The following is a 22,199-nucleotide window of genomic DNA, read 5'->3' as shown; positions in this document are numbered from 1 at the left end:
CGCTTTCATATGTGACACCTTATTTTCAAACAGGTCATCTGATACTCATCTAGTACAAAAATATCCGAAGAGTTTCTTCAAGATCTGCCCCATCACCAACCTTGACTTGGGATGGAAACCTTTTTTCTTTGTGTTACCAATAAATGGAGGAATGGGGGAATGGAGGATAAATTTATTTACCCAAATTGTGCGAAGTTAAATATTCCTAGTTTAGTTTATTATAGTCACGTGTACTGAGGTACAGTGAAAAGATTGTGTTTGCGTGTTTTCCAAGTTAATTTGAAGAGGTTCCTGGAGCCCACAGGGAAGATAGGAATAGAAGATATGTGGTAGGGTTAGATATAAAAAAAGTGAGGAAAACTCATGCTGAGATAGACCCAATTAACCGAATGGCTACTGTGGTGTTGTAGGTTCCACAGATCTCTGCTAGTCACACCAACTGACTGGGAGAAATTCTCTCTCCCCCTCAAAATAATTTTGATATATTCGTGCCACTCCGGATGCTTAACAGTTGTGATGAAAGGCCATCCATCTGAAATGTTAACTCTGTTTCTCTCCCCACAGATGCTGCTCAAACTGTTAAGTGTTTCCTGCATGTTTTGTTTTCCAGATTTCCAGCATCTGCAGCACTTTGCTTTTGAATCGTTTTATCCATTCCATTTTGTACCTTGGAAAATGGCAAACTCCTATTTCACCCCTACTCCTCCAGCAATGCCCACTTTGAAGAGGCTCTGATCTTCTTTGATAGGATTTCTATTTGTGTCTGTTACTTGTTTAGTGGTTTTCGTATTTTAGTTTTAGAGATACAGCATGGAAACAGGCCCACTATGTCCAAGCCAACCAGCGATCCCTTACACTAATACTGTCCTACACACTAGGGACAATTTTACCAAAGCCAATTAACCTACAAACATGTATGTCTTTGGAGTGTGGGAGGAAAGCAGAGCACCCGGAGTAAACCCACAAGGTCCCAGGGAGAACTCCTTACAGACAGGATCCGTAGTCAGGATCACACCCGGGTATTTGGCACTGCAAGGCCGCAACTCCACTGCTGGTTTATGTTTCAAGAAAAAGCATGAATGGCCTTAAGCAATAACTGTTTCTCTCTCCAGTTGCTGCCTGACTTGCTGAATGTTTCCAGTATTTTTATTACCAACATGCACAGTATTGTGCTTCTAGGTGTTTAAACAAGGTTGAAAGTGACCCGCGTTTGATTATACTTCATTTGCAGGATTTTCATACCAAGGAAAAGACTGAATTTGGAAAGAGATACCAGGAGAATCTACAGCAAAATCACCACAAGAGAAAGCACTCAGAATCACAGCAGAAAAATGGATAACCAAATGAACCAAAAAGTTATTAATTAATGAACGATTGGCTCATTGTTTTTCCTTTTTGCTTCTTTTTATTGGTCCAGTCTGATGTCAATACAATCAAATCCATTTATATGCAACCCCGTAAAAGGACATTTATACCAGTCCCAGTTTGTTGCTCACTAAGTCAGCAATGATACCGCCATTCCAGGCTTTATGTACATTCAGCTATTAGTGCCAGCTATAGTGATATCCTACCCATCCCCTGTCCGAGGATTTCATTCCGATATAATTCACACCATCTATAAAAGGGAGGTCTCTAATGTATTTTGGTCCATTTACTTGTTCCTGTGGTTGACAGGTATCAGCGAAGGGTAATGAAGAGATGTGGCTCAAAGATTACACGAAGCTTTATCCATTCAATCTTGTACCTTGGAAAAGTGAAAAGAAATGCACGTTCCCACAAAAGAAATGTCAATGGGTCATGAAACATGGCCAAGAGCATCTTAAATCCCCAAGAGATATCCATCAGTTGGGCCATTAGCGAAAGAAAGAGTCGGAAGCTTTGCCAATGTTCCACCCACCCTAGCCCTGCCAAAGCACTACTTATAAACTGACCGGAACAAAGGAAAAGCTGGTAACATTGCTGGCATTGACAAAACTGGGTAGATGTGTAGATTCATAAACATTCAAGGGGAACAAACTGCACAGAAACTAAGGCTTGTGATCTGCTGTCCATCACTCAATACCAGACTGAGTTGTTAGGACTGGCTCACACGTCATTATGAATGGTTGAATGGTCCAGGAGCCCTTGAGATTAAATTATGATGGTTAATGTTTTGGGTCTTTTCCATTACAATCAATCCATATTGTAATAAATCTATAGGTCCATCCACTTTTGCCAGCAATATTACCATGATCTCAACTGATCTACATGAGGGCCTACCTAGATCAGTTAATCAGTGATGCAAACTTTTCGTTCATCAAAGTGGGATTGTTGAGGTGGGGTGAAGGAACCCCCAGTATCAACACTCTCTTATGTTGTTTTTACTATTATTAAATGCAGAATGAATGCCCCACACCTGATGCGCTTTTAACACCTTCTCAATTGTTATCTTCTCTTGCGCTGGGATTTCCACATTCTGTCATTTCTAGTAGTGAGGAAATTAGGAACCATTTTAGAATGAAGGGCAGTACTGGATTAAAATTCTACCAATCCCCTGTAAAATATCTAGCCCCAAACGGCGCACATTATCCTTCTTATTCCCTCGCATGATGCTGGAAATGAATATGTCTTTTGCTCCTGTCGCTATGCATCTGATGAGATGGGAAACTTTACACAGAAGGAAAATCAGCTTGGCTGTGAACCGGTGAGGCAACAGACTTATTGGCGGGACTGATGGGTGGGGATATATGGACTTAGATATTGGAGAAAAAGGCAGCAAATGTGATTTTGAGAAACAAAGACATTATTTAAAAGAGATCAAAATGTATTAAAAATGTAATTGCATGCACTAACTGCAGGTTAGGTACCTTATACAGACGACAGCTCATTCAAACATGTTTTCTCACAAGCAATATCCTGGAAATGGTATTGGACAATATGTCTGACAATTACGTGTCTAAATTCTCCATCACATGCTCTCATTTTATAATGGGTTACTGTCTCCATTAGAACAGGAAACCAAGGAATTTAATGGACGTGGTTATCATGCAGCGTGATTAGCAGGTTATTGTTCAAATGGGAGGACTTATTCAATGTCACTGCAGTAAATAAGCTAAACTCCACCCGTTTCACACCCCTAACCCAATTTTAGCTCGAGGGATAGACACAAAGTGCTGGAGTAACTCAGCGGGCCAGGCAGTATCTCTGGAGGAAAAGAGATGGGTGACATTTCGGGTGGGGACCCTTGCTCAGACTGAATGTAGGGGGTGGGGAATGAAGAGCTGGAGGGCGGGAAAAGGACCAGGACCAATTAAGGTTGGCAACAAATAACCTCAGGCAGGGAGGTGCTCTGAGAGGCACATTGTTGGCTTCAACACTTGTGTTTATCGTTGGTATAAACCACCATCTTCAGTTCTTTGTTTCTACATTTTGGCTTGAGGGACTTTGGAAAACAAAGAGTCTTGATCTTAAATGCAAATGTGAAGTCTTGCACGTTGAAAGGTCAAACATAGTTCTGCCATTAATTTTACATGTAATGGCAGGACTCATTACATCGTTGATATATAGAGGGATCTTGGACTGCAAGTTCTCAGATCCCTGAAAGTTCAAAACAAGTAGATAAGAGTGATAAAGAAGGTGTATGTATGCATGATCGCCTTCAGTGATCGGGGCATTGAGTACAAGAGTCAAGAAATCATGTTGCAGCTTTATAAAACTCTGGTTAGGTTGCACTTCGAGTATTGCACGCAGTTCTGGTTACCCCATTAAAGGAAGGATGCGGAGACTTTGGAGAGGGTGCAGAAGAGTTTACCAAGAAGCTGCCTGGATAGAGGGTAATAACTATAAGGAGAGGTCGGACAAACATGGATTGGTTTCTCTAGAGCATCAGAGAGTGAGAGACGGACTATATAACGGATAAAAGTTTCAAAAATTACGAGAGGCGTAGATAGGATAAACAGAATATTTTTCCCAAGGTGGAAATTTCAAAGACTAGCGGGCACAGGTTTAAGGTTAGTGGGGGAAGGTTTTGAGGAGATGTGCAGGGCAAGTCTTTTACACAGAGAGTGGTGGGTGTCTGGTATGTGTTGCCAGAGGAGCTGGTGGAAGCAGTTACAATAGTGGCGGTTAAGAGGTGGCATGTGGATAAACAGGGAATGAAGGGATATGAAATGTACAGGCAGAGGAGATTCATTAATTTGGCATCATTTACAGCACTAATTGTGTTCCTCTGCTGCATTGTGCTATGTTCTATGTTCTTGGAAGGCAATCCCATCCTCTTATATCACCTGACCCTGTAGACATGCGAGGAATGACATGCTGACTCAAGGGCTCACACTACTTCAGTGAGGAACACCCTGGGACTTGGTTCACAGTTTCAAGTAGGAACAAGGCAGCTGTATCCAACTCACTCGACAACAGGCAAATCAAGGCATTTGTTTCTAAAATGAACACGCACACAAAATGCAAATATAAAAACTGCCAATATCTGAAGTTATAGCAATCTACAAAAAGGGTCTGTAGTTAAGTATTTATACACAAAAATAGTCACAGACAGCAAACCATCAGATACTATAACCTCACTAGAATATTACAATAATTGTACTATCCTGGAAAATTTACAACCAGACAGAAATGTTTTGTTCAAAGAACATATTTACACAGTCGACAGCAGGGAATGGAGCCGCCTGTCTCCATTCTGCTCAGGTAGAATCCCACCTTCTTCCTGTGGCAACAGGAGGTCCTGGGTGTCAGCTTCAAGGGTTCGATTTCCTCCTTCCTCCTGGCACAGTGTTACTACTCCAGGTAAGGTCAGAGCCTGTAAACCTCTCATGTTTAAAATCCGCTCCAATAATAAGCAAAAAAACACTGACTGTAACTTCAACTTGTGGTGGTGGAATAAAACTGGCCACTTCAGAAATGTGAAATAATCTTGCCTGTGAAATAACCTTCACGTTTTTCCATTCCACTGAAGTAAAAGTTAAAACCGTCCTTGCTTCTTCTCTATAATAATGCAATGCAATGAAAATGTTATCTGTCCCAAGTTGGTGTTCCGTTGAAGTTAAATCATACAATATATATTAATCTAAAGCAATCAGCAGAAACTTCAGAACCAATTACCCATTTAGCTAATTGGGTGTTTTGTAAGGAAAATCTATTTCTGTTGGTTTAAGGCCTTGCTTGATATATAATAAATACAGGGCCAGCATACAGTACCAGAGTGCGAGATTGAGCATGGTGACATATAAACAGACACTGCTCCACCGCGCTGAGCTAAAGAGACCTTTTTGAAACTGAGACTGTCAGGCTTCATGGGTGAGCCCGCAGCATCTAAAAGCAACCACATGGTTAAACAAAGGGTTAAAGGTGCTCCATTAAATCTGTGTAATATTCAGATCTCTTCAACATCCTCGCTTCGTTCTTTCACCATTGATGGCGTTGCTATTCAGTGGAAGCACAAGGAAGGTGGGCAGGGCAGGGCAGGGCCGGACAGGAGGGAAGTCCATGTTTCCTCAAAGTGGAATGCCAATTATCAAAAGGATCTTGAATAAAACCGAGTGGCAGCTGCGGCTCAGTTGGTCGTGCTCATGACCGTACGCGAGAAGATATGGGTTCCAATCCCACTCTGGAGATATGACCACAAATGTCTACACTGGCGATCCAGTGAAGTAACCCTTCCTAGTGCAGCACAGCTCTGCAGGGGTGCTTCATTGCCTGATGTGCCCGATTTTCAACAAGACGAAAGCTGCATGACCCACCCATCGCCTTCTCCCAAGAGACCCTACCTGCACGGTTATCCTTGGTTCCTGGCCAATGTTTATCATTCATTCAACACCAAAACAAAATATCTGGTCATCGCCATACTGGTATTTCTGCAAAGTTCTCCTTCACCTTCACCTGTAGTCCAACAGTAGCTACACTTTAAAAAATACTTGTAAAGCCCTTTGAGGAAACCTAAGACAGTGTGGGTGGGGCATGATGTAAATGTGAATGTTTTTATTTTGACCGTGATTGCATCTAACTGCTTTGACACAGGTCTCTTTCTGAAAGGTCCAAATCCAGAAGCGCAACTATATATATATTTTTTTTTTAAAAGGATATATTCCAATCAAGATTCTAAAAGATTACCAAAAATATTATTTGCAACAACATCCCAAACGACCTCATTTGAAGATTCATTGGTAAGGTGCTGCAGGATGAGATCACAGAATGACAAAAGCCATGTGAAAGATTGCCCTGATGTACACAGTTTGGTCCAGACACTAGGGGATCTGCAATGAAATATGTAAGAAGGAACTGCAGATGCTGGTTTAAACCGTAGACACAAAAAGCTGGAGTAACTCAGCGGGACAGGCAGCATCTCTGGAGAGGAGCGGGTGACGTTTCGGGTCGAGACCCTTCTTCAGACTGGCCCGTTTCTTTTATCATCGTTACTTTTTTTTCCATATCTTTCATTCATTGTTCTTTATCTCTCCACATCATCATCTATATCTCTTGTTTCCCTTATCCTTAACCAGTCTGAAGAAGGGTCTCGACCCAAAGCATCATCCATTCCTTCTCTCCAGAGATGCTGCCTGTCCCACTGAGTTACTCCACCTTTTTGTGTCCATCTGCAATGAAGCTTTCTGTTTGTTTGTTTGAAGTCTGCGTTCCCTTCGAGAAGCCAAAGAATGATTGCACGTCTCAATTCAGCAGCAGTTGGTGCTGTGGATGCCCAGCTTGGCTGTTTTTGATCAGTTCTTTCCTCTGTGGCTCTGAAGCGCTCACTTAGCCCAGCTGAATAACTGACGGCACGGACTGCCACTGCAACCTGGGACCAGCCCGGTCAGTGTGGGCTGGCAGGAAGGGGCCATCACCTTCAGCCGACTGAGAGAGCAACAGTAGCTGAGAACATTTCTTTCAAAGAAACTGAACCTTCCTCTGAGCAAAGTCTCAGTAAAGACCTTGGTGCCAACCTGAAATAGCCTTGGATTTTTGTACATTGGATGGGACACAACTATTTCCTTATTACATCCACTCAGGGGCTCCATGCATTGTGACTGCGGGTTGCTAAATACCTCTCCGAAATTGTTGTTCAACACCTTTGAATCCTTTTTTCCTAAAATGCTTTTGTAAAAGTAAACAAAAAGAACAGTGTTTCACTTAAAACAAATAAAATCAATTGTGTTTAAGGGTGCTTATGAAATGTCTGTCTCCACCCCTCAGCAGTACATCAACTTGCTAGTTACAGCCTGGATGCTGAGGAAAAAAAGCAGCCATTCTTTACATCTGACTCTCTGTGCTCTCCAGCATTGGGGATGAAGGGCACGTCCTCCTGTCCTCCACCTTGCAGCCCAGTCACCATGAGCGGACATTGGATGCAACGTCGCTCAAATGCCAAACCCACCGTAAACATGACAGAACCCCTGAAGGGAAGGTCTTCCAGGCTGCAGCGAGTTTGCAGGAGACTTTGCTTGAGTTAACGTTACACAGCATCTCGACGAGACGTTCCAATGTGCACAAAACGGAACACTTTTCCACATAGTTCTCCTTTCACAAAATGCGGCCACTGTGCAATCAGATTCCATGTAAATCTTTTACGCCTGCACTATGATACAAGTGCCCTTTTGCCCACGGAACAGTGAGCATTCACTTTGCAGCCCGATATGTTACCTCTGCTACCATTCCAGCAATGACAACTGCAGAGGGCATGTCCCAAGAACAGAAAGCTGCATGGGCTATTGGGTATCAATGTGTAACGTGCAATTTAAACAAAGTTAACGTGAATGCTGATGGATGACCAAGGCTCTCCAACTTCATTAAAACCGTTGACCTTATCCACTCATTGCATCGGTGAGATACAGCTTGTCGGAATGCCACCAACACTGAACCGCTGCTCGCTGGTAGTAATTGCAACCATGCCATCTTTCTAGTTTTGACTTCCGATGCTCCAGTTTTGGTATGAGTGGAGGGGAAGGAAAGGGAGTCAGGTAAAAATAAACACAGACATTCACAGACACGTCTGAGATTCAAGTTTGCCAACAGCCCATGTTGTCATAAACGGCAGCAGGCATGCATGGTCTGGGATGGCACGGGATGAGGTGGGGTAAGGTGGTGGGAGGAGATAGACGGTGGGAGATGGGGAGGGATTCCCCATCATCTGCTCCCAGGAGGATTACACAGCCGTCTCCTGATCCTCGCGCTGAATCATCTGGTAGTGCTGCCGGTTCTCCAGGTACGCTGCCAGCTCCAGGTCCAGGGCTTTCTCAGCTTTGTTTTTTGGCGTGTCCCCCTGCGAAAACAAAACGAGGCAGCAAGTCAGCTCCGAAACACCCACCTACAGCACCACACTCTGCTGCCCTGCCGAGACCAGGCTAACCAACCCACTGAAACAAGCCTCGCAGTTCAACACAGATCGGAAAAGGAGCTTCTCAAGGAAGATCCAGAGCAAGTAAGATTATGAGAGGCCCCTGCTACCCCAGTAACGGACTGTTCCAGATGCTACGGTCAGGCAAACGCCTCCGCTGTCACGCAGTGAAAACGGAGAGGATGAGACGGAGTTTCTTCCCACAGGCCATCAGGACTGTCAACTTTTATAACTCCAGAGACTAAATTTTGTCTACACTATAGTAACTTTATTAACTTTATTTATATGCTGTAACTGTAATTCTTTTTTGTGCACAATCCGCACATCGTGTATGTGTATGTGACAAATAAACATAAACTTGACTTGACTTGAAGATGTCTTACTTCGGCCTTCCCAACTCCTGACAACGAGGGCAAACCTATGAGAGGCATCAATAGGGTAGACAGTCAGAAGCTTTTTGTCAGGGTGGAAATATCAAAGACTAGAGGTTACAGCCTTAAGGTGAGTGGGAAAGAGTGTACAGATGTGCAGGGCACGTTTTGTTTTTCCACATAGAATGTGGTGGGTGCTTGGAAGGCGCTGCCAGGGAAGAAGGCAGCTACAATAGTGGCATTTAAGAGGCTTTTTGATAAGCAGATGGATGTACAGGGTATGGAGAATTATGGATCATATGAAGGCAGAAGAGTTTAGTTTAACTTGAGGTAGAAACAAGGAACTGCAGTCGCTGGTAAACACACAATAGGACACAAAAGTGCTGGAGTAACTCAACAGATCAGGCAGCATCTCTGGAGAATGTGGATATGTCTTCTCCAGACCTGCTGAATTACTCCAGCACTTTGTGCCCTTTAGTTTAATTTGACCTAATGTTCAGCATTGTGGACTAAAGGGCCTGCTCTTGTGCTGCTAGTCAACGTTTCATGTTCTAATTTGGTGATATCATGAATGAGACTCTTTCCCTTAATGGTGTTTGTCACAGCTCAGGAGGTACTGCCTCACCTCTGACTTAGCAGGTCACTGGCCCAACCCCACTCCATAGACTTGAAAATTAAAATCTAAGCTGATGCTGCACCGCGGTACTATGTCCTTCACATGGAACTCTCTCTGTGTACTCAGATGAATATAAAATTATGATGCACTTTTGAGAAAAAGGAGGGGATTATCGCCAGTGTTTGGGCTGTCAAACCATCAAAATAAGCCATCAAAAGCATTTATGGCTGATATGATTGTAAACTCGACTATGCATTCCTGTTTACCTTGGTAATCTTTCACCAAATACCTATCTACCTCGGTATTAAAAATATTCAATGACTCTGCTTTGCACTGTCCTTTGGAAAAGAGTTCTAGAGACTCATGGACCAATGAGAGAAAAAACCCCCCAGCCTCAACTCTTAAATGAAGGACATTCTGTTTGTGACTGTGACTCCTGCTTCTCCATTCCCCCCAAAAGAAACACCATTCCCTCCACAGGCATCCTGTTGAAACTCCCTCAGGAGGTTGTGTAGGAAAATAGCTGCAGATGCTGGTACAAATCGAAGGTATCACAAAATGCTGGAGTAACTCAGCAGGTCAGGCAACATCTAGGTGAGAAGGAATGGCATTTCGGCCATTCTTCAGGGTCTCGACCCGGAACGATGCTGCCTGACCTGCTGAGTGACTCCAGCATTTTGTGATCCCTCAGGATATTGCACATTTCAATCAAGTTGGTTTCCACTCTTCTACAAGGGTGAGTTTAAACTACAAAGTGGGGGGGGGGGGAGTGGAATCAACAACGTGGAAGCACATCCGTGCAGCTAATGGGAAAGAGAATGTATGAAAGGACTAATCTTTTGGAATTTTGAGGATGTAACAAGTAGAATGGATAAGGGAGAGCCAGTGGATGTGGTGTATCTGGACTTTCAAAAAGCCTTTGACAAGGTCCCACATAAGAGATTAGTGTGCAAAATTAGAGCACATGGTATTGGGGGTAGGGTATTGACATGGATAGAGAGCTGGTTGGCAGACAGGAAGCAAAGAGTAGGAATTAACGGGTCCTTTTCAGAATGGCAGGCAGTGACTAGTGGGTGCTGCAAGGTTCAGTGTTGGGACCCCAGTTATTTACAATATATATTAACGATTTAGATGAGGGAATTAATGAAACATCTCTAAGTATGCAGATGACACAAAGCTGGGTGGCAGTGTGAGCTGCGAGGAGGATGCTATGCTTCAGGGTGGCTTGGGTAGGTTGGGTGGGTGGGCAGAAGCATGGCAGAAGCAGTATAATGGTTATCCACTTTGGTGGCAAGATCGGGAAGGCAGATTATTATCTGAATGGTGTCAGATTTGGAGAAGGGGAGGTGCAACGAGACCTGGGTGTGCTTGTACATCAGTCACTGAAAATAAGCATGCAGGTACAGCAGGCAGTGAAGAAAGCTTATGGCATGTTGGCCTTCATTGCGAGAGGAATTGAGTTTAGGAGCAAGGAGGTCCTACTGCAGTTGTACAGGGTCCTGGTGAGGCGCACCTGGAGTATTGTGTGCAATTTTGGTCTCCTAATTTGAGGAATTGCTATTGGGGGCAATAGGTTCACCAGGTTAATTCCCCGGGTTGCAGGACTGACGTACGATGAAAGAATGGGTCGACTGGGGTTTGTATTCGCTGGAATTTGGAAGGATGAGAGGGGATCTTACAGAAACATATAAAATTCTTAGAGGATTGGACAGGGTAATTGCAGGAAAAGTGTTCCTGATGTTGGGGGAGTCCAGAACCAGGGTTCACAGTTTAAAAATAAGGGGTAGGCAATTTAGGATTGAGATGAGGAAAAAAGTTTTCACCTAGAGTTGTCAATCTGTGGAATTATCTGCCACAGAAGGCAGTGGAGGCCAATTCACTGGATTTTTTCAAGAGGGAGTTAGAGATTTAGCTCTTAGAGCTAAGGGGTACTGATTTTGGATGATCAGCCATGATCATATTGAATGGAGGTGCTGGCTCGAAGGGCCGAATGGCCTACTCCTGCAGCTATTTTCTATGTTTCTATAACACAATAGCTGGTGATTACTGCATTGCTGTTTTGGAGAGCTTCAGTGCGAAATTGGTGACGTGTTTTCTACATTGCATTGCACTTCAAAAGCTATTTATTAGCTGGAATGACTTTGGGGCGTCCTAAAGGTGCAAAATAAACACCTGTCTTTTTTTGCTCTGGGTGTGACAATGGATTCCAGCAGTGCTCTCATGCTTGCATCCAGCACAGTCAGCTATTTGCACTTACTGAATGCCTGGACTAACAACTCCTTGCACCTCACTCTCAAGAATAACAATGGCATGCAGCAAAGAGTGGAGTTGCTTCTTGTCAGAAGAAGTTACATCCGGCATGATTGTGCAGGGGGATGGCTGCACAGAAATTCCTATGATTGCCTTGAAAACAGGTCAAAGGCCCAGTCCGCCATTTGCACTATCAGGTCTCTTAGACGGATTTAAAAAAAATCCCTTCCTGACCTTTCCTCTTTGTACGTGCTTTGCAAGGTTACTCTGTATCTTTAAAAGTCTGTTACTGTCCATTATGAATCAAAAGCAGCTTCATTATCTGTTTTTAAGAATAATTTTAGCAAGGTCAGTGCAAACAAAGCACTGCCAAAACTGCTGCTGATGTTGGTTCAGTACGGGAGGTGCCGGATAGAGGCAGAATACTATAGACAAGAGTGTTTACTCATCATATGTAGCTAAACAGAACAATACAATCCGTATTTGCAGCAGCACAACAGGTCTGAAAACTCAGTACTCAAAAGATAACAGAATAAAACAAAAAAAAAGTTCATTAAATAAAAAAAACATTACTGTAAAACAAAACAAAAGCCTTAAGCCCCTAATGCAACCAAGATAGTTTGTAGTTCAAAGTGTTTAGTTGGTATTTGTAGCGTTCAATGGCCTTATGGTTGTGGGAGGAAACTGTTGCTAAAGCAGGAGGTCACGGATTTCAGAAAAGTTTTGTCGTTGAGGTTTGTGGAGAAAGGAGTTGGGAGAGGGGCAGCAATGACAACACTCGTCCCTGGTGTCTATGGATCAGTTGAACCGGTAACACAAGAGAGAAACCAGCAACACCATTGGAACTGATGCCAATATGACAGGGTGTGGATTGAAACGTGTTCTGCTCCCTGTGTCACAGAGTTAGCTCTCTACTTGAATGCCAGGATGGTCAAACTGGGCACTGAGTAACATTGCATTATGGTCACCAGTAAATTGCATCTCACTGGCCATCATCTAACTTTATCACTGATGTTTCACCGAGGTTAATGGGGGAGAAATTCAAGCGAGATATAAAACAGGACTTCTCTTTGCACAGCCAATCTAGACTAACTTTCCAACTATAAATTAGAAAAATATTGCAAAAACAACAACAGAGTGGGGACTCTGTTAGTCAAGGCACCTTAATTTTCAATGAGCGTTCAGTACTGAACCGCATTTATTAACTAATGTTGGGATATGTCCCATGAAGCCAAAGAGGCTTTGAAAGGAAAAACTGGTGCTGCACTGATGATGGTGCTGATATTGGGCCAAATAACCAAGGATTTGGATTTTAAGTCCGAAGAAAGGTCTCGACCCGAAACATCACCTATTCCTTTTCTCCAGAGATGCTGTCTGACCTGCTGAGTTACTGCAGCTTTTTGTGTCTATCTTCGGTTAAAACCAGCATCTGCAGTTCCTTCCTACACATTTGGATTTTAAGTGTTGTTTATATGTTCTCCTTACAACATCGAAGGAGGCCATTTGGCCCATTAAGTCCATGCGGGCTCCAGTAATCCCATCAATCCATTGCCGCATTTACTGAAGAAGGAATCCGACCAGAAACATCGCCTGTGCATGTTCTCCAGTGATGCTGCCTGACCTGCTGAGTTACCCCATCACATTGTGTCTATCTTTGCCCCATTTACTTCCTGAAGCCCTTTCTCTCTCACATACCCAATAATTCACCTGGAAAGAGATAGAGGGAGATCTGGGAAGGAGGAGGGGACGAGAGGGACAGAGGAACTATCTCTTTCCAGGTGAGACAGAGGTTCACCTACACCTCCTCCAACCTCATCTATTGCATCCGTTGCTCTAGATGTCAACTTATTTACATCGGTGAAACCAAGCGCGGGCTCGGCGATCGCTTCGCTCAACACCTGCGCTCGGTCCGCGTTTTTTTTTTTTTGTTTTTTTTTGCAGGAGTAGGCCATTCAGCCCTTCGAGCCAGCACCGCCATTCAATGCGATCATGGCTGATCACTATCAATCAGTACCCCATTCCTGCCTTCTCCCCATACCCCCTCACTCCGCTATCCTTAAGAGCTCTATCCAGCTCTCTCTTGAAAGCATCCAACGAACTGGCCTCCACTGCCTTCTGAGGCAGAGAATTCCACACCTTCACCACCCTCTGACTGAAAAAGTTCTTTCTCATCTCCGTTCTAAATGGCCTACCCCTTATTCTCAAACTGTGGCCCCTTGTTCTGGACTCCCCCAACATTGGGAACATGTTATCTGCCTCTAATGTGTCCAATCCCCTAATTATCTTATATGTTTCAATAAGATCCCCCCTCATCCTTCTAAAGTTGGCCAAACTGATCTCCCGGTGGCCGAGCACTTCAACTCCCCCTCCCATTCCCAGTCTGACCTTTCTGTCATGGGCCTCCTCCAGTGCCATAGTGAGGCCCACCGGAAATTGGAGGAACAGCACTTCATATTTCGCCTGGGCAGCTTGCAGCCCAATGGTATGAACATTGACTTCTCCAACTTTAGATAGTTCCTCTGTCCCTCTCTTCCCCTCCTCCTTCCCAGATCTCCCTCTATCTTCCTGTCTCCACCTATATCCTTCCTTTGTCCCGCCCCCCTGACATCAGTCTGAAGAAGGGTCTCGAACCGAAACGTCACCCATTCCTTCTACCCTGAGATACTACCTGACCTGCTGAGTTACTCCAGCATTTTGTGAATATGGACCTTGTAAAAATAGATTATGAGGTAGGAAGGGAAATGCAGAACTGTGCGCCAATGAAGCTTTCCTTTACTGGGTTTTCTTTAATGTAAAGGCTGGAGATGCAATGGTAGAGGGACTTGTGCACTCGATTTCATTGTGAGCCTCGTCTCTGAGCTGAACTGGCAGCTCTCTCCTTACTGACCGCTCCAGCCAGCTGGACAACATCCATTAGCAGGCTCCTTCGCCTCGCAGGAGGGTCCCTCCATTATCCTTGCACTACTTCCTGCCACCCCACAGGCTCAGCAAGGGTGGCTGCAGTAAAAGATTAAGAGTAATCGAGCAAGTCACACTTTTATCCTGGAGGGCAGGATAAAAATAAAAACAGCTCCAAATTCCTTGTAACTCTCCTGTTCTTCGGCAGATTTTGCTTTAAAAAGAGACTTCTATGTTACGTTCATTAAACCTCTCTCCCACCCGATCATTCATAGAAATGTTAGTACAGTTCTTTGGCTCGCCTCCCATTTGTAGTTTTATATTTAAGACTAGCGTGATTGAAGAGATCCTTGGGGGGAAAATATCAGCCTCAAACAGTTTTAAGAGGTCTGTTTAAGAGCCAGTGTGGACTAATGATTAGTGCAGCACACAGGAATTAGCAGAAATTCTTTCTGTTGCCCTGATATGTTGAACACAATGAACGAGGTTGTCTAAGTTGGGAATTTTCGTGATTGATTCTCCACATGGCTGCAAGTTTAAATTGAAGGGCAAACTATAGAGCACACATCTGAATACCCTGCATAGTGACTGTCCTTACAGAAGAAGATGTGTAAGATTTTAAGAATAATAATGGGAATTTCCAATTCTTTCCTGAATTATTTAGTTCTGAAATTCCTTTTGAAAACATCCACATACCATCTCAGTCTTTCCAGAATTGAAGCAAGTAACTTGAAAACCTTTACAAGGGTCCAACAGAAAAATAAAGCATCCAATTTATACTTTGATGAAACGGGAAGTTTGGGACCCAGGTTCCATTGACAGCTCAAGGGAAACTCACTACTTGTCGTCCTATTTAAATTGAATGTTTTCCGTGTGTGCGCGTGTGTATGCACTTTTGCAAGTTGTGAAACTATTCAGGTACCAGTAATGCCTCTGTTTTGAAGCTCGTAGCATTTTATGGACACATTTTATCTCTCGCCTCAAGATGCTGAGATTTCCCTTGTCAAATACTGATGAATTGAGTCGTAGTATTCAATTGACTGTGAATACTCATAGTCAATTGAGCCACAGACTAATTTGTCCCTGTTCAAGACAAATGATTTTCGGATGACATAGAGTAATCCTGCAGAATATGCCTCTTGCTTTCCTATCACTTGCTTCACAGTCGTGACAAGGCGAGCCCCACCCTGGCAAGCTGCAACAATGAAATGGATTCTCAACCCAACTTCCCCAAACTCTTCATATTGGCAGGCAAACTCCACACGATGTTTAAGAATGAACGCTGAATGAAAGCCATTTCCTGAACAACTGTTCAACCACCTACTTATTTCCCCTGCGGTTTCGTGGTTCAGGGCTGGTCGTGATGAAACTAAAGTGTGTGCTGATGAGTTACAATGCCACCCGGAGCTCTTTGAGATCTGTGCAAGGAAGCAGAAACTACCATTGTACAAAAAGCACCTACACAGCTTATATGCTTAAGCCCCAACCCCCCCCCCCCCCCAAACCAGTAACTATACTCAACCCACAAAGAAGGTAGTCAAGTCTTCACTGCGGCCTGGCACTCGAGCCATATTTTTCTCAACAGGCTTTTTATCAAACTACTGTTTCTTAATGCCGATTTTTCACCGTTTCCAATGGTTGCTATAGCGATCATACAAGAGAGGCTTATAATGCGGTGAATGCTTACGATTTCCCTGCCAGGCTAAATTTGGGCCTACAATGGATCTTCTCACACAGAGGTGCAGATTTTAATGCTTTGCCAGCAACTGAATTCGTTCTCCACCAAAACCCATTGCTTCTTGAGGCAATAGAAGGCAGTTTTTAATGTACTTGTGTAGTGAAACACTCCACTGTTCTTCCATTAGCTGGGACAGCAAGGATTAATGACTCTGAAAGTTTTGCGGCCTTTCGAAGCAGCCTGGTGTTGTGATGCACCAATGTATATGCACAGCCCCCCTCCCTCCCCACCCCCCCCCCCAACATCATTCAACGCAAGACAACAGAGTCCACTACCTTAGTCAGAAGTCAGAGTGAAAGGTATGTTCACAGACATGGCTTGGAATCGTGCACGAGAGAGGGCTGAGGAGAGGCACCCCAATGGTAATCAACACTCAAATATGAAGTTTGAGAAATGTCTGAGTGCAACAGAGGCTGGAAGTTGCATTGAGGACCTTCAGCACAACTAAGGGCAGCACAGTGGCTGAGTTGCTGTCTCACAGCACCAGAGACCCAGGTTCGATCCTGACCTCGTGTGCTGTCTGTGTGGAGTTTGTACTTTCTCCCTGTGACTGTGTGGGTTTTCACCGAGTCCTCTGGTTTCCTCCCACACTCCAAAGACGTGCAGGTTTGTATGTTAATTGGCTTTGGTAAAATTGTAAATCCTATCCTGGTGTGTAGACTAGCGCTAGTGAATGGGGTGATCGCTGGTTGGCCCACACTAGGTGGGCCAAAGGGCCTGTTTCCCAGCTGCATCTCTAAAGTCTAAAGTAGAATCCCAAAGCATTTTTAGACAAAACTAACCTATATAAAACAAAGACACAAAATGCCGGAGTAACTCAGCGGGTCAGGCAGTATCTCTGAAGAACATTGACAGGTGACGTTTCGGGGCAGGACCTTTCCTATGTAACCTGTGTAGATTGTGTGATCATTGTGACAATGTTCACGACAATGGCATCCAATCTCCACAATGCTTCCAGCCACAAGACAACAGTCATGACTGGACTCAATTCATTTTGTGGTTGACAAAAATGCTGGAGTAACTCAGCGGGACAGGCAGCATCTCTGGAGAGAAGGAATGGGTGACGTTTTGGGGTGGAGACCCTTCTTCAGATTTTGTGGTTTGTTGGTTTAGGGGTGGATATCAGAGATTCTAATAGCTGATGCATGACATCAACTGAAAGGGGGCAATAGGGAGTTCATGCCAAGCAGATGGCCATATTTGTCTGGGCAGCACCCTTCGAACAGTGACAAGTCTCATTCGTGCAGCACAGATCACTAAAGTGGTGTCACAAAATGCTGGAGTAACTCAGCGGGTCAGGCAGCATCTCAGGAGAGAAGGAATGGGTGACGTTTGGGGTCGAGACCCTTCTTCAGACTAAAGTGGTGTGTATGTGTGTGTGTGTGTGTGTGTGTGTGTAAGAAAATAACTGCAGATGCTGGTACAAATCAAAGGTATTTATTCACAAAATGCTGGAGTAACTCAGCAGGTCAGGCAGTAGCTCAGGAGAGAAGGAATGGGTGATGTTTCGGGTCAAGACGTCTTGGATTGTCTTCAGACGTCTAAAGAAGGGTCTCGACCCGAAACATCACCCTTGATGAGCATTACGCTCATCAACCAATCAACATATCAGTGGCAGGCAAATTACTGGCAAAAACCCTGAGGGACAGGATCAATCTACATGTGCATTAGTGAGGATAAATCTAGCATTATCAGCAAGACTTTGTTAAGGAGATATCCTACCTGAATGTGTTGAAGAGCTAACTAACCAAGTGTGTTGATGAGGATAGTATGGTTGATGTGATTTATATGGAGCCTATAACCCGTTCCCACACTGAAGACTGGTCCAAACAGTAAAGGCCATGGGATCCAGAGCAGTTTGGGCAAATGAGATCTTACAGTGAATACACAAGAAACTGTGGATACTGAATTCTAGAGCAAAACACAAGGTATTGGAGGAACTCAGCATGCCAGGCGCATCAATGAAGGGATTGGACAAACAACGCTCTCGGGTCAGGAACTCTTCTTGAGAAGTGAGATCTTAAATTGGTTTGATGATAGGGGATACAGAGTAATGATTGAGGGACGATTTTGGACAGGTGGTATACGGCAGGGATTGGTGCGGGTCTCTGATGTTTGTTAAATGTATGAACAATCTGGATGCAAATCTAGGAGGTATGATTTTGCAGATGACACAAACGTGGGTGGTGCTGTTGAGAGAAAGGCTTCGGCTTTTGAATGATATTGATGATTTGGCAAGAGAGGTCGAGTAATGGCAGATGGAATTTAATCCTGAGAAATATGAGGTGGTGTATTTTGGGAGGACTAATAAGGTCAGGCTGCACACAATGCATGGTAAGACTCCACCTATTTTCTATGTTTCTGTGTTTCTATGTAAGACCCCAGAAAGTACTGAAGACTAGAGAGACCTTGGTGTAAATGTCAGATCTCGACCCGAAATGTCACCCATTCCTTCTCACCCGAGATGCTGCCTGACCCGCTGATTTACTCCAGCATTTTGTGTCTGCCTTTGGTGTAAACATCCATGGATTTCTAAAGCTGGAAAAAGGTATTTGAACATCCACACCTCAGATCTGACATGAATACATGGTCTACTCTGCAGCAGTGATCCCCTCCCCTGTGTTTCTGACACGCAAACTACGACAGCAGGCACCTCCAGACACTGGAAAATATCATCAAAACACAATATTACAAATTCATGGGCAAAGACTCCCTAACAAAATAAGGTAAAGTAAAATTGGAAAAGGTATAAAACGAGCGGACTTCCTTTTCAGCCTGCCACCTAGGGTAAAGTCCGTCCTCTCTGATCGCCTCAAAGTGTGTATCCACAGACAACAGAGATGGCATGGGCGATGGCCCTGCTCTCAGACCGGCTTTTATGTTGCTTCAACTGGCAGCTGCTGATGTGTTGCAGAGTCTCTGGATATTTGGCTCTTCTTAGTTTAGTTTGGAGATACAGCAATCGAAACAGGCCCTCCAGCTCACCAAGTCCAAGCCGACCATCGATCATCCGCTGAGAATGATCAGCCATGATCACATTGAATGGCGGTGCTGGCTCGAAGGACCGAATGGCCTACTCCTGCACCTATTGTCTATTGTCTGTTATCTATTGCTCACACTAGTTCCATGTTATTTCACTTTCCCATCCACACTAGGGGAAACTTACACAGCTAATTGACCTCCACACCCATAAGTCTTTGGGATGTAGGAGGAAACTGGGTCGCCCGGGGGAAACCCATTCAGTCACAGCGAGAAGGTGCAAAATCTACACAGAGAGCACCCAAGATCTGGATCGAACCCGGGTCTCTGATGCTGCGAGGCAGCAGTTCTACCAACTCTGACACTGTGCTACCCTTCTCCCTGGGTTTAGAATACATCTCATTGCAGCAAGAGTTAAATACAAAATGTTAGGCAGATTCAGTGGATCACAGCAGTATTTGACAGGTTTCCGAAAGATAAAGGAATATGGATGCTGTGTTCCTGGATCCACACAATGGAATGGTTTCTAACTCAGAAAAAAAGCTTATAATGGCAGTTTGAATCATTATATGTATATACCGAGAACATTATTAAGACAGAGGTTGAACCTAAAAGTCCTTTCCATCGTTTGAAGACCCTTGAAAATGCTTATGTAATGTTGCCATTTAACCATTGCTCTTCCATCTCAGCCTTGCGTTGCATAAGTTACCTTTCATTGCAGAATTTATGTAATTCACTTTCATTGTATCCAATGCTATTTGTTTGTATAAGTCAGGCCTTTGCAGGTGAGAAGCCTTTTGGTTAAAATGGAGTGAGGTACAAACTGACCACTGAGCACTGACTGACAGCTCGGTAGACACAAAATGCTGGAGTAATTTAGCTCGACTGCAGCATCTCTGGAGAGAATGAATGGGTGACGTTTTGAGTCAAGACCCTTCTTCAGACTGAATAGATGACTGAAGTCTGAAGAAGGGTCTCGACACAACATAACCCATTCCTTCTCTCCAGAGATGCTGCCTGTCCACTGAGGTACTCCAGCATTTTGTGTCTACTTTCAATTTAAACCAGCATCTGCAGTTCTTTCCTACAAAAGTTACTTGAACTAATCAGGGTGCCACAAGATTGGCTCCATCATTAAATGTCAGCCTCTGGGCCTGACCAAATAAGCCTCACATTGGAGGGGTGGATAAACATCAGGACAGGATGAAATTCTGCGAGACAGCCTGCAGTAAATATGATGCCATTTGCTGTGTTAAGAGATTACCACATGTTCAGGCCCAACAAAATGCATCAAAATTAGTTTGATCTTTAACCCAGTGACACTTTGTCCCTGCCTGACAGGTAAAAAGGCACTTCACAGACAACAGAGATTCCAGGAATGCTAACCTGTGGAATCCACTTAAACATTGGTGTTTATGAGGAGGTGACACTGAAGGATTAGTTCTCTCAATCGTTTCCACCTGGTTGGTTATTAATGACATGACCAGTACAGATTCCAGATGGTAAACCATTTTCTCTGCTCATTTTAAAAACTCCATCTGGCAATTTTCTTCCCTAATAACAGCTCGCATCTAATTTCGGAATGGTCCTCACAACATTTGCCTCCCCACCTGACGGCCGTGGTCATATTTTATAAAGTGCCATCGCCAACTTTGAGACGGGCTTTTCTGAGTGAATGTAGATACTGTATTTTAGATCCAATCAAATCCATCAACTTCGAGCAGGGTAAATCAGTTGACTGTGCACAATGTCTTCCCTACATGTCTCGTCTACACCCTCACGTCTATATTAATTCTCGCTATTGAGGGCGTGCAGCGTAGGTTTACTAGGTTAATTCCCAGAATGGCGGACTGTCATATGTTGAAAGACTGGAGCGACTAGGCTTGTATACACTGGAATTTAGAAGGATGAGAGGAGATCTTATCGAAATGTATAAGATTATTAAGAGGTTGGACACGTTAGAGGCAGGAAACATGTTCCCAATGTTGGGGGAGTCCGGAAAAAGGAGCCACAGTTTAAGAATAAGTGGTAGACCATTTAGAACTGAGATGAGGAAAAACTTTTTCAGTCAGAGAGTTGTGAATCTGTGGAATTCTCTGCCTCAGAAGGCAGTGGAGGCCAATTCTCTGAATGCATTCAAGATAGAGCTAGATAGAGCTCTTAAGGATAGCGGAGTCAGGGGGTATGGGGAGAAGGCAAGAACGGGGTACTGATTGAGAATGATCAGCCATGATCACATTGAACGGCGGTGCTGGCTCGAAGGGCCGAATGGCCTCCTCCTGCACCTATTGTCTATTGTCTATTAATTCAGCTGTCCGATACAAAGACTCCTGGCTTCCAAAGAAAACAGCCTTAACATTCCCCAGCGTTATACTGATAACGGAAGGATATATTCAAACCTATTTTATTTATACTGTGTACAGCCTCGTTATATCTAGATGATAGTCTGCAATGTTTTTGGTATGATTTTTCACAAAGATCAACTGGGCAGCTAACTCCAAATGCATCCCCCGCTGCTATGACCCCTTCACAATTGGGTTCCTTCAGTGTTAACAGCACTAAATACCTTTTGCACAATGAATGACAGTTCACAAAGCTTTTCCTTTCCCATGGAAACCTCTGCTGGTGGTCCTATGAGTTGTGGAGTAATAAAAATCAGACTTGCACCTCATGCAGTTTCTAAGGTTTGCAGTGGGGGGGAGGGGAGGGGGGGGGCTGAATGGGAGCTGCTTGCCTTGTGATAAAGAGAGATGGACAAAGACAGAGAGATAGCCAGGATGAGAGGTGAACAGAGACAGAAAACAAGAGAGATGGACAAGGACAGAGAGATAGCCAGGATGAGAGGTGAACAGAGACAGAGAACAGACAGGAGAGGAAGATTAGTCCTAGCTCACACTTATGTATGGCCCCTGAGTAATTGTCTAAAAGTAGAACGATCAGAAGATTGGGATAGGGCAGCTGAGCTTAGAAGTAGTCAGCTCTGCCGTGTCAGTGGACGTTACACAATTAAAAAATATATTTCTT

The 22,199-nt window shown here is 44.0% G+C and overlaps 1 protein-coding gene across 5 annotated transcripts in view; it reads right to left on the bottom strand.

Moving 5' to 3' along the window:
* Positions 1–1,381: 1,381 nt before the first annotated feature.
* Positions 1,382–22,199, bottom strand: part of dgkza (diacylglycerol kinase, zeta a) — a 567,459-nt gene continuing 546,641 nt past the window's right edge. For all 5 annotated transcript variants that reach the window (XM_078415104.1, XM_078415105.1, XM_078415101.1 and 2 more), the window contains one exon: positions 1,382–8,248. In XM_078415104.1, coding sequence (XP_078271230.1) covers positions 8,132–8,248 — 117 coding nt within the window. In that variant the 3' untranslated portion in view covers positions 1,382–8,131. The remainder of the gene's footprint in view (positions 8,249–22,199) is intronic.

The sequence above is a fragment of the Rhinoraja longicauda genome, chromosome 18 (genome assembly GCF_053455715.1).
Source record: "Rhinoraja longicauda isolate Sanriku21f chromosome 18, sRhiLon1.1, whole genome shotgun sequence".
Lineage (NCBI taxonomy): Eukaryota > Metazoa > Chordata > Chondrichthyes > Rajiformes > Arhynchobatidae > Rhinoraja > Rhinoraja longicauda.
This window is presented reverse-complemented; position numbering and strand designations above follow the sequence as displayed.